Here is a 16,148-nt window from a genome sequence, read left to right on the forward strand (position 1 = left end):
TCAATATTCACTTTTTTTTTCCTAGAGAGAGAGGAGAGAGGAGAGAGAGAGAGAGAGAGAGAGAGAGAGAGAGAGAGAGAGAATTTTTTAATATTTATTTTCCAGTTTTCGGCAGACATAACATCTTTATTTTTATTTTATGTGGTGCTGAGGATCGAACCCAGTGCCCCACGCATGCCAGGCAAGCGAGTTACCGCTTGAGCCACATCCCCAGCCCCATCAATATTCACTTTTGAAATAAATAAGAAAGCATCAGACAAACTGAAAATTGTCCAACAGGACCCTCGTGGGGAAAAGGATCAAAGATTACAGAATAATTGGAACTTTAGAGCTTATGGATTTAATGACATATGTGTTAATACCTTGTTTATGAAAAGCAAAAGTTTGTCAACTGAGGACTGATGTTATAGAATTATTCCTCATGACTCTGGAATAATGAATTCTCTGAGCCTGGGGTGTCCTCCAGCTCTGCAATCTACCTTCTCATTGGCTAACTATCCTTATAGAAGTTAGGATGAGCCCAGGGGACCCTGGGTCAGATAGCCATGGCAACAGGCTGCTCCAACTTTCTCTTCTTCTCTGCCCTCCTCTAGCTGAGAGGCCTGGTAGCATTGCCCAAGACTCCCTGGAGTGGCTGGAAGTGTTCCTGCCGAGGAGGCACTCCACAGTGTGGGCTCTGTGAGGCTGAGGTGGTGGTCAGTTGCAGTGAGTGTGAGGATCCTGGGGGATTCTCCTTACCTGGCTTGTTTATGAGTATTAAAGGGAAGGAGTTGAGGGTAAAGGCCTCTTGGGACTTTTACTGGGGATGAAGAGACCTGCAGGGAAACTATTGAGGGAAAGATTCAAGGTGAATTACCAGGACTCTAGAGTAGCTGTTTGGTGGTCAATAGTTTTTTCCAGAACACAGCTGAAATAGCTAGTTTTATGAGTGACTGGTTACTTGCCTAGCTGAGTTATAGAGGGACACGATGCTTTCTTAGAGGAATTAAACCACAGGTTTTTTTTTGTTTGTTTTGTTTTTTATAAAGGAGTAAACCTAAAACTTATTCTTTTAGTTTCTTTTGGATCTTCATTTGAAGAGCCCAGTACTTCATCTAAAACCTTTTATCTCTCATGGCCACCTGCATTTTTTCATTTCTTATCGTAAACCTTTATAAGAAACATGGTGTTGACCAGTAGGTGAGAAGCAACTTGGTGCTCTGGAACTCTAAGAAATGACATTCTGTGCCCCCAGACAGCCTGGGTCCAGTGGGTGGCCATGGGAGGTAAGAAACTGTGGATTGCAAGCCTGCGGGCCTCTGACGGACCTGGGACTTTCTGCTTTGCAGTGTGAAGAACTAGGATGGCAGTCAACAAGGGCCCAACCTTGCTGGATGGAGACCTTCCTGTGAGTAACTTGGGCTCTTGCGGGGTAGGGAATGGACACCTGATGGGAGGAAGGAGCCAGGAGGGAGATTCAGGGGAGCTGGAGCAAGATATGTCTAAACTATAAACTAGGTCATTGACCATGTTTCAGTTATTCCTGCTCTCACTACCTTTTGCAGAGGGTTATGGAAGGCTCTGGAGGGGGAAAAATGTCAATTAAAAACTAAGCCCTTGGGCTGGGGTTGTAGCTCAGCACTAGCACACTTGCCTGGCATGTGTTAGGCACTGGGTTCGATCCTCAGCACCACATACAAATAAATAAAGATATTGTGTGTCCATCTACAACTTAAAAAAAATTAAAAAAAAAAAACCCTAAGCCCTTGGGGGGAAAAAAGGACACAAATCCTGGCTGGGGGTGGGGAAGAATAGAAAGGAAGGGAACTACCATATTCTAAACCCTGCTGCGTACGTCCCTGTTTTGTTCACCACCAGCCAGCTGAATGTATTCATGCAGAGCCACTGCAGTTTGTGACTCCAGCATCATTTATACTGTGAATGGTTCATCTAGTTCACAGCTGTTGCGATTTTCACTGTGATTTGGAGTGATTTTGATCCTTTTAGGTGTGCCTGATGCCTCTTGGCAAAACCTCTATTATTTGGGCACAGTTTAAATGGTTAGTGAAACTTTAAAATTATAAACCCATCTCATCACCAATTAGGCTTCAATTAACCTCTGCACAAGGGTTCACATGCGAAGTTTTATACTGAAGCCCACAACACAGAGAGGCGTAAAATGGTCATATGCAGTAATATCTTAACAGTTTTCCTCCTTTCCCAGCATCTGCTTCTCCCTTTGGTTTTGTCTCAAATAACCCTTTAAGACTCTGTCCAAAATGTTAAAGAAAATACTTTTTTGTGACTTATCCAAGTCTTTTTCTAGTTCCAGTTTACAACTCACCATCAGGATGAAAAGCTAAAATACTGTGGCCTGCTCTGTCCAGTGTGTCCTTGATGGCCCTGCTAACTTAGCATTAGGTCCTCGCTGCTAGGACAGAAAGAATCCTGCCATAGTGGCACATTCGAAGCTATGCAGAGTTTGAGCATGAGTCACATCTGGGGTGTTTTTAATCTGGAGAATTCTTATGATCATAAGACTAGGTAGAAGAATATAGTAAGGCCCTATGCACCCTTCACTAGCATGAATCCACAGCCAAACTACTTCATCCTCACCCGTATCAATTCACCTTACATTATTTTAAAGCAAATTCCAGATATGCCATTTCAAGTCTGACTTGGAATCCTGGCTCTGTCAATTTCTAGCTGTGTGATTTTAGGTAAGTCATTCACATCTCTGAGTATGTCTCCCTGTCAGCAAAGTGATGGTGATAATGCTGAATCACAGAGTCACTGGCAAAAAGGACAGTGCTAAGCTGTAGCATATCCAGAGAAGGAGGTCACCAGACCATGGTGTGGAGCAAGTTAGGAACTGGAGCTATTTTATTTAGTACAGAGAAGTAACTTTCAAAGGGAGACAAATTTGACTTCAGATGTGAGAACACCAATCCATGAATGATGAAATAGAATAGTTCAGAGTTGTTTCAGAATGAAGAGAATAGGATGGGGAGGGGGTGAAAATGGATTGCAGTTACAATTGCAAATGCAAGACTAGCAAAGAAATTCTGGAAAGGCTTCTTGCCACAGAGCCTCCTGGAGGCCAAGCTTCCCATTCTGGGCGCACTGAAAACTTAGGCATTCTACAAAGTGCACCTCTGTGATCCATTTCTTTGGCTAGGACTGAGAACACAGAGTGCACAGTCTACTGGGAGAGAGAGTAACAAGTACCCAGGGAATCACAGCACAGTGACATCAATACAGAGACAGCCCAGGGAAGAACTCAGAGGCTTCTGATGTGAGGGAGGAGAGTTAGGAAGTTTCAGAGAAGACATGAAAGGCAGAAATAGATGGGAGGGAAGGAGAGTGTATTTAGCACTGGACCAGCTTCCATGAGCAGGGAGGCAGGACCTCAGAAAGACCTGGATGGAATAGGCCTAGATGAAGCCACCACTCAGAGGTGGACTAAAACTCTGGACAGGCACTTTGACAACACTTGCTCTCTACCAGTAAGTCTAGGAGGGGTGCTGCAATTCAGCTTGGCTCCTGGGAACAGATTGCCTCAGCAGCCCCCCAGAGCACGGGTTATGGCCAGAAAGCCACGGCAGGCTGGCTCTTGTTTTCCCTGTGGGCTCCCTCAGGCTCCCAGGACCAAGGCATCCAAGACATTTTTGGCTTTGGTTCCTCCCAGGTCTCTGGGACTCAGAATAGCTTTGCCAATGGCTGCCCAGCCCTGGAGTCACCTTCCCGGGAGGCTAGAAAGGAGATGGTTAACTTGTACACGTTTCTTCCCTGCCAGGAGCAGGAGAATGTGCTGCAGCGCGTTATGCAGCTGCCTGTGGTGAGCGGCACCTGTGAGTGCTTCCAGAAGACATACACCAGCACCAAGGAAGCCCACCCCCTGGTGGCCTCCGTGTGCAATGCCTACGAGAAGGGCGTGCAGGGCGCCAGCAACTTGGCCGCCTGGAGCATGGAGCCCGTGGTGCGCAGGCTGTCCACCCAGTGTGAGTCCTCCTGGCATTTGGCCACTGCCCACCTATCCACTGACACTCACTACCACGTGTCAGCCTGTCTAATCATCTGGTAACTTGCCCATCTGTCTGCCTGACTGTTCCCCATCTGCCTCACCCCAACTCCAGGTCTTCTCATCTACCAATAGAAAGATATAGATACAAGCCAGGCACAGCGGTGCACATCTGTAATCCCAGCAACTCAGGAGGCTGAGGCAAGAGGATCTTAAGTTTAAAGCCAACCTGGGCAACTTAGCAAGAGCCTGCCTCAAAATTTTAAAATAAATAAATAAATAAATAAATGGGGCTGAGGATGTAGCTCAGTGATAGGCTGTCCCTAGATTCAACCCCTAGTACTGAAAAAAAAAAAATACAGTTCTTTTTCCAGCTATACATGCCTCAACTACAGCCGAGCTGGCATCTTCCTAAGATGGCAATGATGGGCCAAAGAATTTTCAGGGAAAGGGATGGGCAGAGCTATGCCAGTTGTGGTGAAGGTGAGGCTGGTGACAGACCAGACCCACCCTAGATCCAACTCCAGTAGCAGCAAGAACTGACAGAGTCTGGAACAGAGACAGGGATAGCAGACACTAGGGCTGACCTGGAGAGGGAAGTCCACCCACCCGCCCACCCACCGCTGATGGTTCTGGCTGATAACAGGTGGGGACAGCAGAGAGCTACCCACCAGAGACCTAAAGGTGGAAAACAACCGTTGATGTGAGTCTTAATGGACTTGCCCCATGCAAATTTCTGCCCCATCTAAAAATATGATCTCTAAGGCACAGCTTTTGATTGAGCAGAGAGAAATCCCAACAGTGCTAAGAAATCTAGCACCTTCCACTGTACTAAGTAGAGAACTGTGGGTATCGGAGGATTCCACACAACAAGCAGGACAGTTGTAAAGATGACCCAGGCCCTGGGTTAGCCTCCCCTCCTGTAAACTCCTTAAATACATTCCCTGAATCTCATTCTGTCCAATGAGAAGACAGCCAAGCTGGGCACACTGGTACATACCTGTAATTGCAATGACTCAGGAGGCTGCAGCAGGAGGATAGCAAATTCAAGCAAATTCAGGCCTATGCCCTTTCCTTCCAGTCAGAGCTGCCAATGAGCTGGCCTGCCTCACAACTCGATAAGACTATCTCAAAACAGAAAAATAACAAAAGGGTTGGGGTTGTAGCTCAGTGACAGAGTGACTCTGAGTTAAATCCCCAATACCTAGCCAGGCATGGTGGTGCATGTCTGTAATCCCAGCAAATGGGGAGACTAAGGTAGAAGGATCATAAGTTCAAAGCCAGCCTCAGCAATTTAGTGAGGCTCTAAACAACTTAATGAGGCCCTGTCTCTAAATAAAATATTAAAAGAGCTGGGGATGTGGTTCAGTAGTTAAGTGCCCCTGAGTTTGATCCCCAATACCAGAAAAAAAAAATACCACCAGTAAAAGGAGGAGGAGAAAAGAGCCAAGTCATTTGGGCTGTCTGCTGCTTGAGAATTTTGCAAAATTAATTAATTAATTGATTAATTAATAATACATTGGGATAAAGAATAAATGAAAGAGCATGTATGAATACCCTTGAAAACTGGTATCTAGAACTTATGTCCTTGACAGCCCCTGAGCAATATTCTCTGAAATGTTAGCATCCTCTGGTATTTGCTCCACTCTCTGGGGGAATTCCTTTCTCTTCCCTGTGATTCTCTTCACACTGTCCACCATCTTGACACCTAGTGGTTAAAAGCAAGGCTCTTTGGGCAATCTGGAGCCTGCACCAGCTGTGACTGGGAGTTTTTCGCCTCTAGAGCTAAGCAGGCCTATGCCCGGCTCCACCAAGGCCAATGCCAAGGCCCCAGAGTTCTGCCCACCTGGCATCTCTGTTCTCCCTCTTCTTCATGCTCACCCAGAGCCTCCGAGCAGGAGAGGAAGGTGAAGAGGGGAGGGTAGTATTAGTTTCCTTCCCTTGATCCACCCTGCGATGTAGGCACCACATTTTACAAATGAAGAAGGGCTGGAGATGTGGCTCAGCGGTAGCGCGCTCGCCTGGCATGCGTGCGGCCCGGGTTCGATCCTCAGCACCACATACCAACAAAGATGTTGTGTCCGCCGAGAACTAAAAAATAAATATTAAAATTCTCTCTCTCTCTCTCTCTCTCTCTCTCTCTCTCTCTCTCTCTCTCTCTCTCTCTCTCCTCTCTCCTCTCTCACTCTCTCTTTAAAAAAAAAAAAAAAAAAAAAAACAAATGAAGAAGCTGAGGCTCCAACAGGTGTGTCTTGCCTGGAGCCATGTAATACAGGAGCTAAGCTTTGAGTGCATGTCTGAGCAACCCTGAAACTGGCCCTGGTCTCAAGGAGACACAAGCTAAAGATGGCAAAGGGCCTTGGGTTCGCGGGTGCCTAGGAGGCGGCAGAACTGGGGATGAGAGCTGGGGATCTGAGGGCTTTCTTTGGCACTGAAGCCACTGCTAGATTTCACAGTGGGGGGCAGGGCTCACCCCAACACGGCCCTTTCCTTCCAGTCATAGCTGCCAATGAGCTGGCCTGCCGAGGCCTGGACCATCTGGAGGAAAAGATCCCGGCCCTCCAGTACCCTCCTGAAAAGGTGAGCCCCTTCCTCTTCCCCAGTGATGCCTATACTGCTGTCACTGCCTCTCAGAAAGGAGAGCTGGGAGTCTGAGTATCCATGGCAAGCAGTCTCCAAGGCTGGTGGTGGCCCCCTGTACCTAAGGCAGCACAACAGGTTCTTCCTCTTCCTATGGAGCCAAATGGGAGAGGGGTCACGGCACAAATCCTGGGAAAACTCAAATAGGAGCTTGATTGGGTCCCACAACTTCCTGATATCTGGTTCTGGGACTTGGGGTTCCATGGGTCTGCCTTGCACCACTTGGTGACTATAGTTACCTAAGATCATGGGTCACACTCATCAGGATCCCAAGATTGCAGCCCCATGTCCTAGAGATCCAGCTCTTTATGGGCCATGATACTGAAAAAAATCACTTCACCTGGCCACATGTTTATTGGCTGGTTGCGTTAGGCACTTTGGGGGAATAAGCTTCAATGGCCTCATCCATTTAATTGATCAACCACCTACCATCCCATAAATATTCACTGAGCCCTGCCCTATTCAGGGACCATGACATGATTCACAGAGCTCTCTCACTTTATCTGCTTGTCAGTCCTCTGGGATGAGACTTGTTACCCACATTGTACAGATAAGAAAACCAGTGACACTGCCCAGCCACACAGCCTAAGCAGAGATCACAGGAGGACAGGCCAGTGCTCTTTACTCTCATTTTCCTCATAAAGGGCAAAAAATGGATAACCCCTACTAAGGTGTCGCGACCCCTTGCCCGCAAGGAAGACGCAACTCAGGAATCTTCTTTCAGCAGTTTATTCAGGCCTTTGTTTTGACATGTCTTTTAGCTTGTTTCTCTCTCTACTACTACTACTACTACTCTTATTACTACTCCTACTGCCACTACTCCTACTGCCACTACTCCTACTGCCACTACTACTACTGCCATTATTCCTACTGCCACTACTACTACTGCCACTACTACTACTCCCGTGTGCCCCAGCCTTAATAAAGCAGATAAAGCCCCAATGCACAACTGCCACGTGGACTTTTCTCATAGGGTGCCAAGTCACAGCGTGCCAACTCATTCTGATAAGAAGTTGTTTTTCACAGACTACAGCGGAAACCAGCGCCATCTTGTAATGGCGGCCACAGTTCACAGAAATGGCTCACCACACTAAGGTCCCCTCTTGTCCTTGCAAGAGTTCTGTTTCTATTCTCCACACTTGAATAAATCCTACTCCTTTCACTCTTCCAAAAATAAAGGCATCAGTGTCTTTTCACAGAGGAGCTCCCAGGCTATTTAGGAGGAAGGTAAATTTTTTCAGTGAAGAACTTAGAAGAAGTTAACTATATCTATAAACCAATATAAATGCAGATGGAACCAGCCTTCTGAGGGAGGGACAGAAGAGTCAGGACAGAATTTTGCCTTATTTGCACAAGGGTATCAGAATAGATGCCACCTGCAGGGAGCCTTTGAGGCTGACCTCAAAGGATGAGCAGGACCCTGACAGGCAGCATAGTGGTGTAAGGGAGACTGGAGGTCAAAGTGACTGGCACAGCTTAATCTGGGTGCCCACACAAAGATGCCAGTCCCCTGGACTTTAAATGATGCCTTCCAGGGAGCTGGCCTCAGGGCCTGAGGCTCTGAGAGGGCAGTTCTCACAGGGGCTAGGAGGAGACTCATGTGTTTGACCCTCTCTCCACCTTTTCCCAGATCGCCTCTGAGCTGAAGGACACCATCTCCACCCGGCTTCGAAGTGCCAGAAATAGCATCAGTGTGCCCATCACAAACACTTCGGACAAGGTCCTGGGGGCCACTCTGGCTGGCTATGAGCTTGCGAGGGGGATGGCCAAAGAGACTGTGGAGTATGCTGCTAACACCAGAGCTGGCCGACTGGCCTCTGGAGGGGCCGACCTGGCCTTGGGCAGCATTGAGAAGGTGGTAGAGTACCTCCTCCCTCCAGCCAAGGAAGAGTCAGGTATCTGCCATAAGGCCACCCATGTTTCCTGGGGAGCCATGTATTTGGGAAAGAGTGGGAGACCAGAGCTCATCCAGCCACTGCTCAAGAACAGGAAGGTCCAGAGGGAGTTTCAGAGTGCTCCATAATTATCGGTCTACTCTCCCCATCTGTAAAAAGGGAAAGTGAAATACCAGGGTCTCAGGAGGCTGAGGCAAGAGGATTGCAAGTTCAAGGCCAGTCTCAGTAAATTAATGAGACCCTGTCTCAATTTTAAAAAGGGGGGTGGCTGGGAATGTGGCTCAGTAGAGCACCTCTAGGCTCAATGGCAAGACCACAAAAAAAAAAAAAAAAAGTGAGTTTGTGTTAGAATTAGGGCAACTGCTTTTTGGTCCAAAACACAACCTAGCTTCCCCCAGCTCCTTTCTCATCTTTTTTCCCTTCTTTCTCCCAAATTTATACCCAGCCTCTGTTCCTGGACACCAGGGGGCCCAGAAGCCTCCCAAAGCCAAGCCAAGCCTTGTGAGCAGGGTGGGGACCCTGGCCAACACCCTCTCTCGAAACACCATGCAGACCACAGCCTGGGCACTGAAGCAGGGCTACTCCCTGGCCATGTGGATCCCAGGCGTAGCACCCTTGGTGAGTGTCTGCCCTGAGCACTGCCTGAATCCTGCCTGGGAGCACTGAGGGCCCCCTGGTCCCTTCTGTCTTGGGAATGTTCTCCCTTCCAACTTGGGCTGGGACTTTAGGTCTAAGAACAAGGGGTTTTAAGAGGAGAGGAGAGCTAATTGTCCAAGCCATGGGGGAGAGAAAGGGCAGGATGTGGGAAGAGGACAGGCCCTTTTTCTGGAGTGGTCCTGCCCCACCACCCACATCTGTCTCCCTCTGAGTTCCCCAACTTCATCCCCTCATGGGTGTCTTGCTGTGAGGCCTCCCACCTGCAAGGGAGCAGACTCCATCTGCTATCCAGGTAGTAGGAAGTATCATCCTTATAGCACAAAACCCTTCTGTGAGGGAGGCAGTCCAACTGGCCCTGGTCTATGACTGTCCCCTGGCTTCTGATTTTCCTTCTAGAGGCTTCTAATTTCTACTCCCACTGTATCCAAGGCAAATCTAGCTTCCCCCAGCTTTTTGGTCCAAGACACAACCTAGCTTCCCCCCAGCCCCTTTCTGGGGGCCTGGGGGAAGCTAGGTTGTGGCTCACATGGGTTAGCTCCTGAAGCTCCCACCCCACCTCTATGTGTATTTTATCTCAGATGGCTGGATTTTTTTCCCCCATTGGGAACTTTAGTAAGAAACTAAGGCCAAGATTGGAAATAAAACAACATTAAAGCATGAGGGTCAGCAAGAAGATGACCACTTTCGGCCATCATGAGAGTGGTACTTTTAAAAGTATTCTTAGGCCTGGATTGTTCATTAAGCACATGTATGCCAGGAACCTGCTGTGCACCAGGTGGTTTGGCTCCACTGGGATACAGGAGTAGTGGTTCCCCTCTGTCCCCTGCATTAAGTGTCATTTACCAATGAGACCTGAGACTGATCCACATAGCTGGTCCAGCTTTTGGAGTGAGTAGAAGCTCAGGTGCCCTCATTCATGGCATCCCCCAAATCTATACAATATGGACTCCCTTGGGGAATGACCACTTTTGTCTCCCAAAAGACAATGTCAAAAATGTTCCTATCAGCTTTATCCTTAACCAAGAACTTGAAACTATAGAAAGGTCCATTCATACCAGAATGGGCAAATGGTGGTGAATTTACATAAGGGAATATTATACAAGGATGAAAAAAGGGAAGCACTTGTATACGCAGCAAGGATGGCTATCACAGCATTATGTGGAACTAAAGAAGCTATTCACGAACAAATACACATTATGTGAAGCTGAAAAATAGGTATGGAGCTGGGTGTGGTGGTACACACCTATAATCCTAGAGACTCAGGAGGTTCAGGCAGGAGGATTGAAAATTCAAAGCCAGCATCAGCAACTGAGCAACTCAGTCAGACCCTGTTTCTAAATAAAATATAAAAAAGGGTGGGTGTGGCTCAGTGGTTAAGTACCCCTGGGTTTACTCCCTGGTCCCCCCTCCCAAAAGGCATGAAAGTCAGAGGGGCAGCTCAATGATATAGCATGAGCTTGCCATGGTGAGGCCCTGGATTCAATCCCAGCACCAAAAAGAAAAAAAAAAATCGAGAAACAAATGCATAGTGATAGAGATCAGAATAGTGCTCACTCTTAAAGGACTTGGTAGACTAAGTCTGGGCCCTGGGTGATCCTCTGAGGTGTTGAAAATGGTCTCTATCAATCTATGGTAGTTACACAGATGTGTACTTACAACAGTTTATAGAAATGTATGCTAAAGATGTGTGCTCTTCAATGGTATAAGTTACCCTCAATAAAAAGTGCTGAGAAATGTCTGCTGGGACCAAGTGGCTTACCACTCTGCCCCTGGCCCTGGGGAGAGGGACTCTGGCTGTTGGGGCTCCCCCTGGCCTTAAGCAGGGCTGCTAGGCCAGCCATCTGCTACCATCTCTCCTTCAGAGTAGCCTGGCCCAATGGGGTGCATTGATGGCCACGCAGGTGGTATCCCGGAGGCAGAGTGAAGTACGAGTGCCCTGGCTGCACAACCTCGCTGCTGCTCAGGATGAGGATCACAATGACCAGACAGACACAGAGGGCGAGGAGACAGAGGAGGAGGAAGAATCGGAGGCTGAGGAGAACAAGCTCAGTGAGGTGAGGAGACGAGCAGGAACCTGAAGACCCCACAACCCACATGGGAGTGAACAGCAGAGACACAGGGTGAAGAAAAGGTCTCTGTCCCCATCCCAGGGACAGGGTACATGGGTGCAGGACTCTCCCTCACCCTCAAATGCACAAGTTTTTCCATGTCACTCAGTTGACTCTCACAAAAACCCCCTAAGAGAGGCAGGGTAGAGATTATGCTCTCATTTTGCAGATGAAGAAACTGGGGAGCTGGGTGTAATGGTGCACGCCTGTAATCCCAGTGACTTGGGAGGCTGAGACAAGAGGATTACAAGTTCAAGGCCCTGTCTCAAAATAAAGTAAAATAAAATAAAAGGGCTTAGGATGTAGCTCAGGGGTACAGTGTCCCTGGGTTCAATACCAGTACTTCAAAAAAAGAAACAAAAGAAAAGAGAAACTGGAGGGTGATTTGCCCAAGGCTACACAGCTAACAGCAGAGCCAGGCTTAAACATTCTTTGGTTTGGTGTCTACATTCTTCCCCTCTAGTTCTGGGACTGGTGGGAGGGGAAAGGTCAGGAGAGCCACTGTAGGAGGTGCTGACCCTGCTCTGGTCCTCAGGAAGCAACCCTGCCCAGCTCCAGAGGCCTCCTGGGCAGTGTGGCACACACCCTGCAGAAGACTCTCCAGGGCACCATCTCAGCTGTAACATGGGCACCTATGGCTGTGCTGGGCACAGCAGGGAGGATACTGCACCTCACACCAGCCCCTGCTGTCTCCTCCACCAAGGGGAGGGCCATGTCCTTATCAGACGCCTTGAAGGGTGTGACTGACAACGTGGTGGACACAGTGGTGCACTATGTGCCGGTGAGTCCCATCCAGGGCTAACCTGTCTCCCAGGGAGGTCTGGAGAGGACAGATAAAGGAGGGTTGATTGACATGCTGCAGTCTCCCACCTTTCCCCCATCCCTGGAGAACTGCTCCAATTCTCATTGCCCCAGAAACACTGTGACATACTGAGGCCTTTCCCAAACCCAAGAATATAGAGGCCTAGGGCCCTGACCGGAGGGCTCTCCCTGACATGCCCGCTTCTCTCACCAGTGGAGGACTTACACTATCAGTCTAGGGATTCCCAGTGGCTCAGCCCTCACCCCTTAGCTACCAACTGAAGGACCTGACAGAGGCTTCCCTGCTGGGAGGCTTCCAGGACACACTGAGGGGTGGGCCATGAATTCCAAAGAAGGCAGCTAGCCCAGTCCCAATTCTATCACCTATCCCAACAGGAAAAACCCAAGAGACACCAATGCCATCCCTTTGGGAGCCTCTAGGCCCCTTCCCAAAATAAGTTACAGATTGAGCAGGTGCAAGGAGGGCTGGGCAGGGCAGGACAGGAGGTATATGCTCTTCAAGCTGGCCAGGGGCTGGGTTACTCAGTCACTCCCACAAAGAGGCATTCAGTGGGGGTTGGCAGACAGCTTGTCCACCTTGGGCTCCAAACATGCCCAGGCAGGTACCCTGATTCTGGCTGGGTCAATGTGTGGGTTGCATTTAGCTTATAATCCAAGGGAGGGTTTCTAAAGACACTGACTTCCCCTTGAAAGTCCCCCTTAGAAAAGCCCAAGAGGTCTGGAAACATTGGAGACATGGCTTGCCTTGCCTGAGGAGTCTGGCTGATGGAGATCAGAGTTGTCAGAACCTCGCGGGTCACCCTAGTGACCCCCATCCTGCTGTCTCACATTCCAGCCTGTGGCCACTCCTGGGGGAATGAAGGCAAAGACCCCAGAAGGGGTGGTGGACCCAAGGCGTAGTGACGAGGGCCAAGTAGGGAATCTAACGTGGCTGCCGGATTCTCAGCTCCCCAGGCTGTCTCTGATGGAACCTGAGAGCGAATTCCGAGACATCGACAATCCCCCGGCTGAGACCGAGCGTCGGGAGGCGGAGCGCAAGGGCTCTGGCGCGCCGCCCACTAGCCCGGAGCCGGCCGCGCCGCGCCTGGCGCAGCACCGCAGCAGCCTTCGTACCGCGCGGGGCCCCGGCCTGGAGGACAAGATGGAGACGACCTCCGTACCGCGCTGCGGCTTCCTGGCCATGCCCCGCGAGAAGCCGAAGCGCAGGGTCAGCGACAGCTTCTTCCGGCCCAGCGTCATGGAGCCCATCCTGGGCCGCACGCAGTACAGCCAGCTACGCAAGAAGAGCTGAGCCCCGGACGCCCGCGCCCCGCCCTGCCCCAAACGGCTGCGCCACCCCCATGGGCTTGGGCGGGTTTCTCTAACAAATCCTCAGAACCTACACTTTCAAGCGAGCATTGACTCCTTCAGAGGAGTCCTCCTGGGAGCCCGAACCTCACCACAACCGTGCTGCCAAGGCACACATCATTTTAAAAGCATCCTTTTGGGGCTTGACCATCAGAGCAGATTTTTAAGGGGCACTAGAGCAACAGCATGCTCTGATTTTCTTTTCATTCATTCTTTCTTTTTTTTTTTTTTGTTTTAATTATAAAACTAATTGCTTAACTTGATATCTCACATTTTTAACGGAACTTGTAGCCAAATGACATTTGACTGTTTCCAAAATTCAGATCCCTCCTCTGTGGACAAATATTTTGCTTCCAAATGAGTAAAAATGTCACCACCCTGATGTGGTGTTCTTGACAGGAGTTCTTGACACATTTTTAGCCTTCAGCTCAGAGATCCTCTGATTATCTAGGCTCTCAGCAAACTACTTTGAAGGGAATAATAATCAAGTACAAAAGCTCTGTGTGTTTATTTAAAATATTGGCATCACTTTTTGAGGACATAGACCAAGTGCCTGGTCTGTCCTCTGTGATGCCATCTTCTTGCTCACAGCCACATTTCCATTTGCATCATTACTTTCTTCCACTTGCATAGTCACTTTTAAATGCTGGGGGACTACAATGTTAACGTTCCACCCCACGTAGTCTATATCATGTAGACCGTATATATGGACTCTATAGCCACTGTTCTTTCCAGATCCTGTTTTGGGAAATGTTAATACTTGGTAAACCTAGGAAATGCATAAGTATAATTTAAAAAATTTAAACATTGCAAAATGCTGTGTGTTTTCCTCTGTGAATTTCCTCTGTGTTTTCCTCTCCCAGTTCTGTCATGTATTCTTCCAGTTATGTGCTGTGCACCGCAAGAGCATGTGCACATACCCCCACATATATGTGCACATGTGGGATAGTATGCTCAGGTGCTTTTCTCTTTTCTCACTGAACATACATTTTGGAGATCTATTTATAGATATAAATAGATCATTTCTATTTATAGATATAAATAGATCATATACCCTGTTTGCTTTTTTTAATGGTAAGTACTTTATAACATGATTGTGCTACATTTGGTTTAACCAGCTCCCTAATGACAGACTTTTGGGTTGATTTCAATCTTTTTGAAATATCAGTAGTGCAATTGCAATAGCAATCAGTGCTCTAATAAATATCCTCATCAAAAATGCCTCATGTAGGCCTGGGGATGTAGCTCAGTGGTAGAATGAGTGCTTACCATGCTTGGGACCCTGTGTTTGATTTCCAGCATCACCCAAATAGTGTTCTATACATGTGTGGATATATCTATAGCATAAATTATATGGGTATGTGAAATTTAAATATTGATAGATAATGTCAAGTAGTCTTCCAAACAAAACCCTATTTTCCTAGTTATTTTAATCTGCAGCTACAGAAATATACACAGATAATTTTGTCTGTCATTCCTTTTAGACATCCATAGACATCAATCCCCTATAAATCCTCTTCCACTCATTTGAACCCTTTTCTGTTGCATACCTGAGAGCCCTGGGGCCTTGGCAGGTCTTTGGTATAATGAGTCACAGGCTTCCATGCATAGTTTTGGAGTCTTAGGATGCCAAGAATGGGGATAAGGGAGTGGTTGGTGGACATACACATGTGGACACGGCTGACCATCCCCCCACACATCGCACAAGCAGCAGCAATTCCCTGGGGGGCAGGGAGGTGTGGATCTGACAAGAGGGACCCTTCAAAGCTGATATGACAGGGCTGCGAAGGCAGAGTCCAGCCTAACTCTGGCAAGGCTCCAAGGGCATCTGCTGCAAAAGAGACATCAGGCCTGGAAGTGCAGAGAGAAGAGCCAACCATCCAGCCCCTCACTAATTCATGCTGCTTTTCTCTTGGGGTTCTGGAAACACACTTGAAATTATCCATTTCTCCATATTTCCGTGATCCTTCTTGCTAGGCATATTCCCAAAGGCAGAAAAGCCATCCTCTCGGTAACCCATGAGAGCTGGGGCCTGGGCAGGGCTGCAGTTGTTAATATGCCTGCTGTCCAGGCTCAAATCACTCACCCAGCCCTGGACCTTAGCTGGGATGTTAGGGGCCAGTATATAGAATAGGACAGCACAGGAAGTAGTATATGATATAAAAATCTCTTTTTTTTTTTTTTGGTGCCCTGATCCTGGCCAGAAACAAGAACAAAATACCTCCTAAGTACCTCCTCAAACTGCAGAAATTTGCTTCTTTGGATCTAAACCTGATGAGGGCCTTTTCTTTGTTCTGGGAGGCATCGCTGTGGTGATAAGCCTTCTTGGTCAAGTGGATGTGAAGTCACATTCACACTCAGTATCTTTGTTAACTCAGGACTCAGGAAAGACCTCCACTTCACCCTGGGATGCTCAGGTCCCTCTCCAGAGGAATACTCCATGCCCTGTATTCCAACTTACAAATGCACCTCCAATTCACCACACTCCTACTCATAACCTGTTGAGCAGAACTTAGTCACATGACCCCACCTAGTGGAAAAAGGAAGCTGGGAAATATAGTTTTCATTTGGAGTAGATATGGAGCTAGTTAAAAATCAGGGGTCCTAAAAGGAGGATTAGAGGACAACTTGAAATCTACCACAACACTCTCCTTTCAATAGACATTTGAATTGTTTATT

General features: G+C 48.1%; 1 protein-coding gene across 6 annotated transcripts; it reads left to right on the plus strand.

Moving 5' to 3' along the window:
- The first annotated feature begins 553 nt into the window (after positions 1-553).
- Plin1 (perilipin 1) lies at positions 554-14,437 on the plus strand. Of its 6 annotated transcripts, none has more exons than XM_026388227.2 (9): positions 554-705; positions 1,329-1,387; positions 3,776-3,980; positions 6,498-6,580; positions 8,271-8,535; positions 8,981-9,153; positions 11,055-11,246; positions 11,836-12,081; positions 13,069-14,437. In XM_026388227.2, exons 2-9 carry the CDS (start codon positions 1,343-1,345, stop codon positions 13,411-13,413), a joined length of 1,554 nt encoding a protein of 517 aa, XP_026244012.1. In that variant the 5' UTR covers positions 554-705; positions 1,329-1,342; the 3' UTR covers positions 13,414-14,437. The 6 variants fall into 6 exon arrangements, with proteins under 6 accessions (XP_026244012.1, XP_026244017.1, XP_026244018.1 ...); XM_026388232.2 differs by having other exon boundaries at positions 11,094-11,246; XM_026388228.2 differs by having other exon boundaries at positions 693-776.
- Positions 14,438-16,148: the final 1,711 nt, after the last annotated feature.

This window comes from Urocitellus parryii, chromosome 6 (assembly GCF_045843805.1).
Source record: "Urocitellus parryii isolate mUroPar1 chromosome 6, mUroPar1.hap1, whole genome shotgun sequence".
NCBI classification, from domain to species: Eukaryota; Metazoa; Chordata; class Mammalia; order Rodentia; family Sciuridae; genus Urocitellus; species Urocitellus parryii.

What these genes read in the sequence shown, in the direction of transcription:
- Plin1 (XM_026388227.2), top strand. Translation starts at nt 1,343, where the DNA reads ATGGCAGTCAACAAGGGCCCAACCTTGCTGGATGGAGACCTTCCT. An exon ending in TGCTGGATGGAGACCTTCCT is followed by an intron (nt 1,388 to 3,775) that starts GTGAGTAACTTG and finishes CTTCCCTGCCAG; the next exon opens with GAGCAGGAGAATGTGCTGCA. An exon ending in TCCAGCCAAGGAAGAGTCAG is followed by an intron (nt 8,536 to 8,980) that starts GTATCTGCCATA and finishes ATTTATACCCAG; the next exon opens with CCTCTGTTCCTGGACACCAG.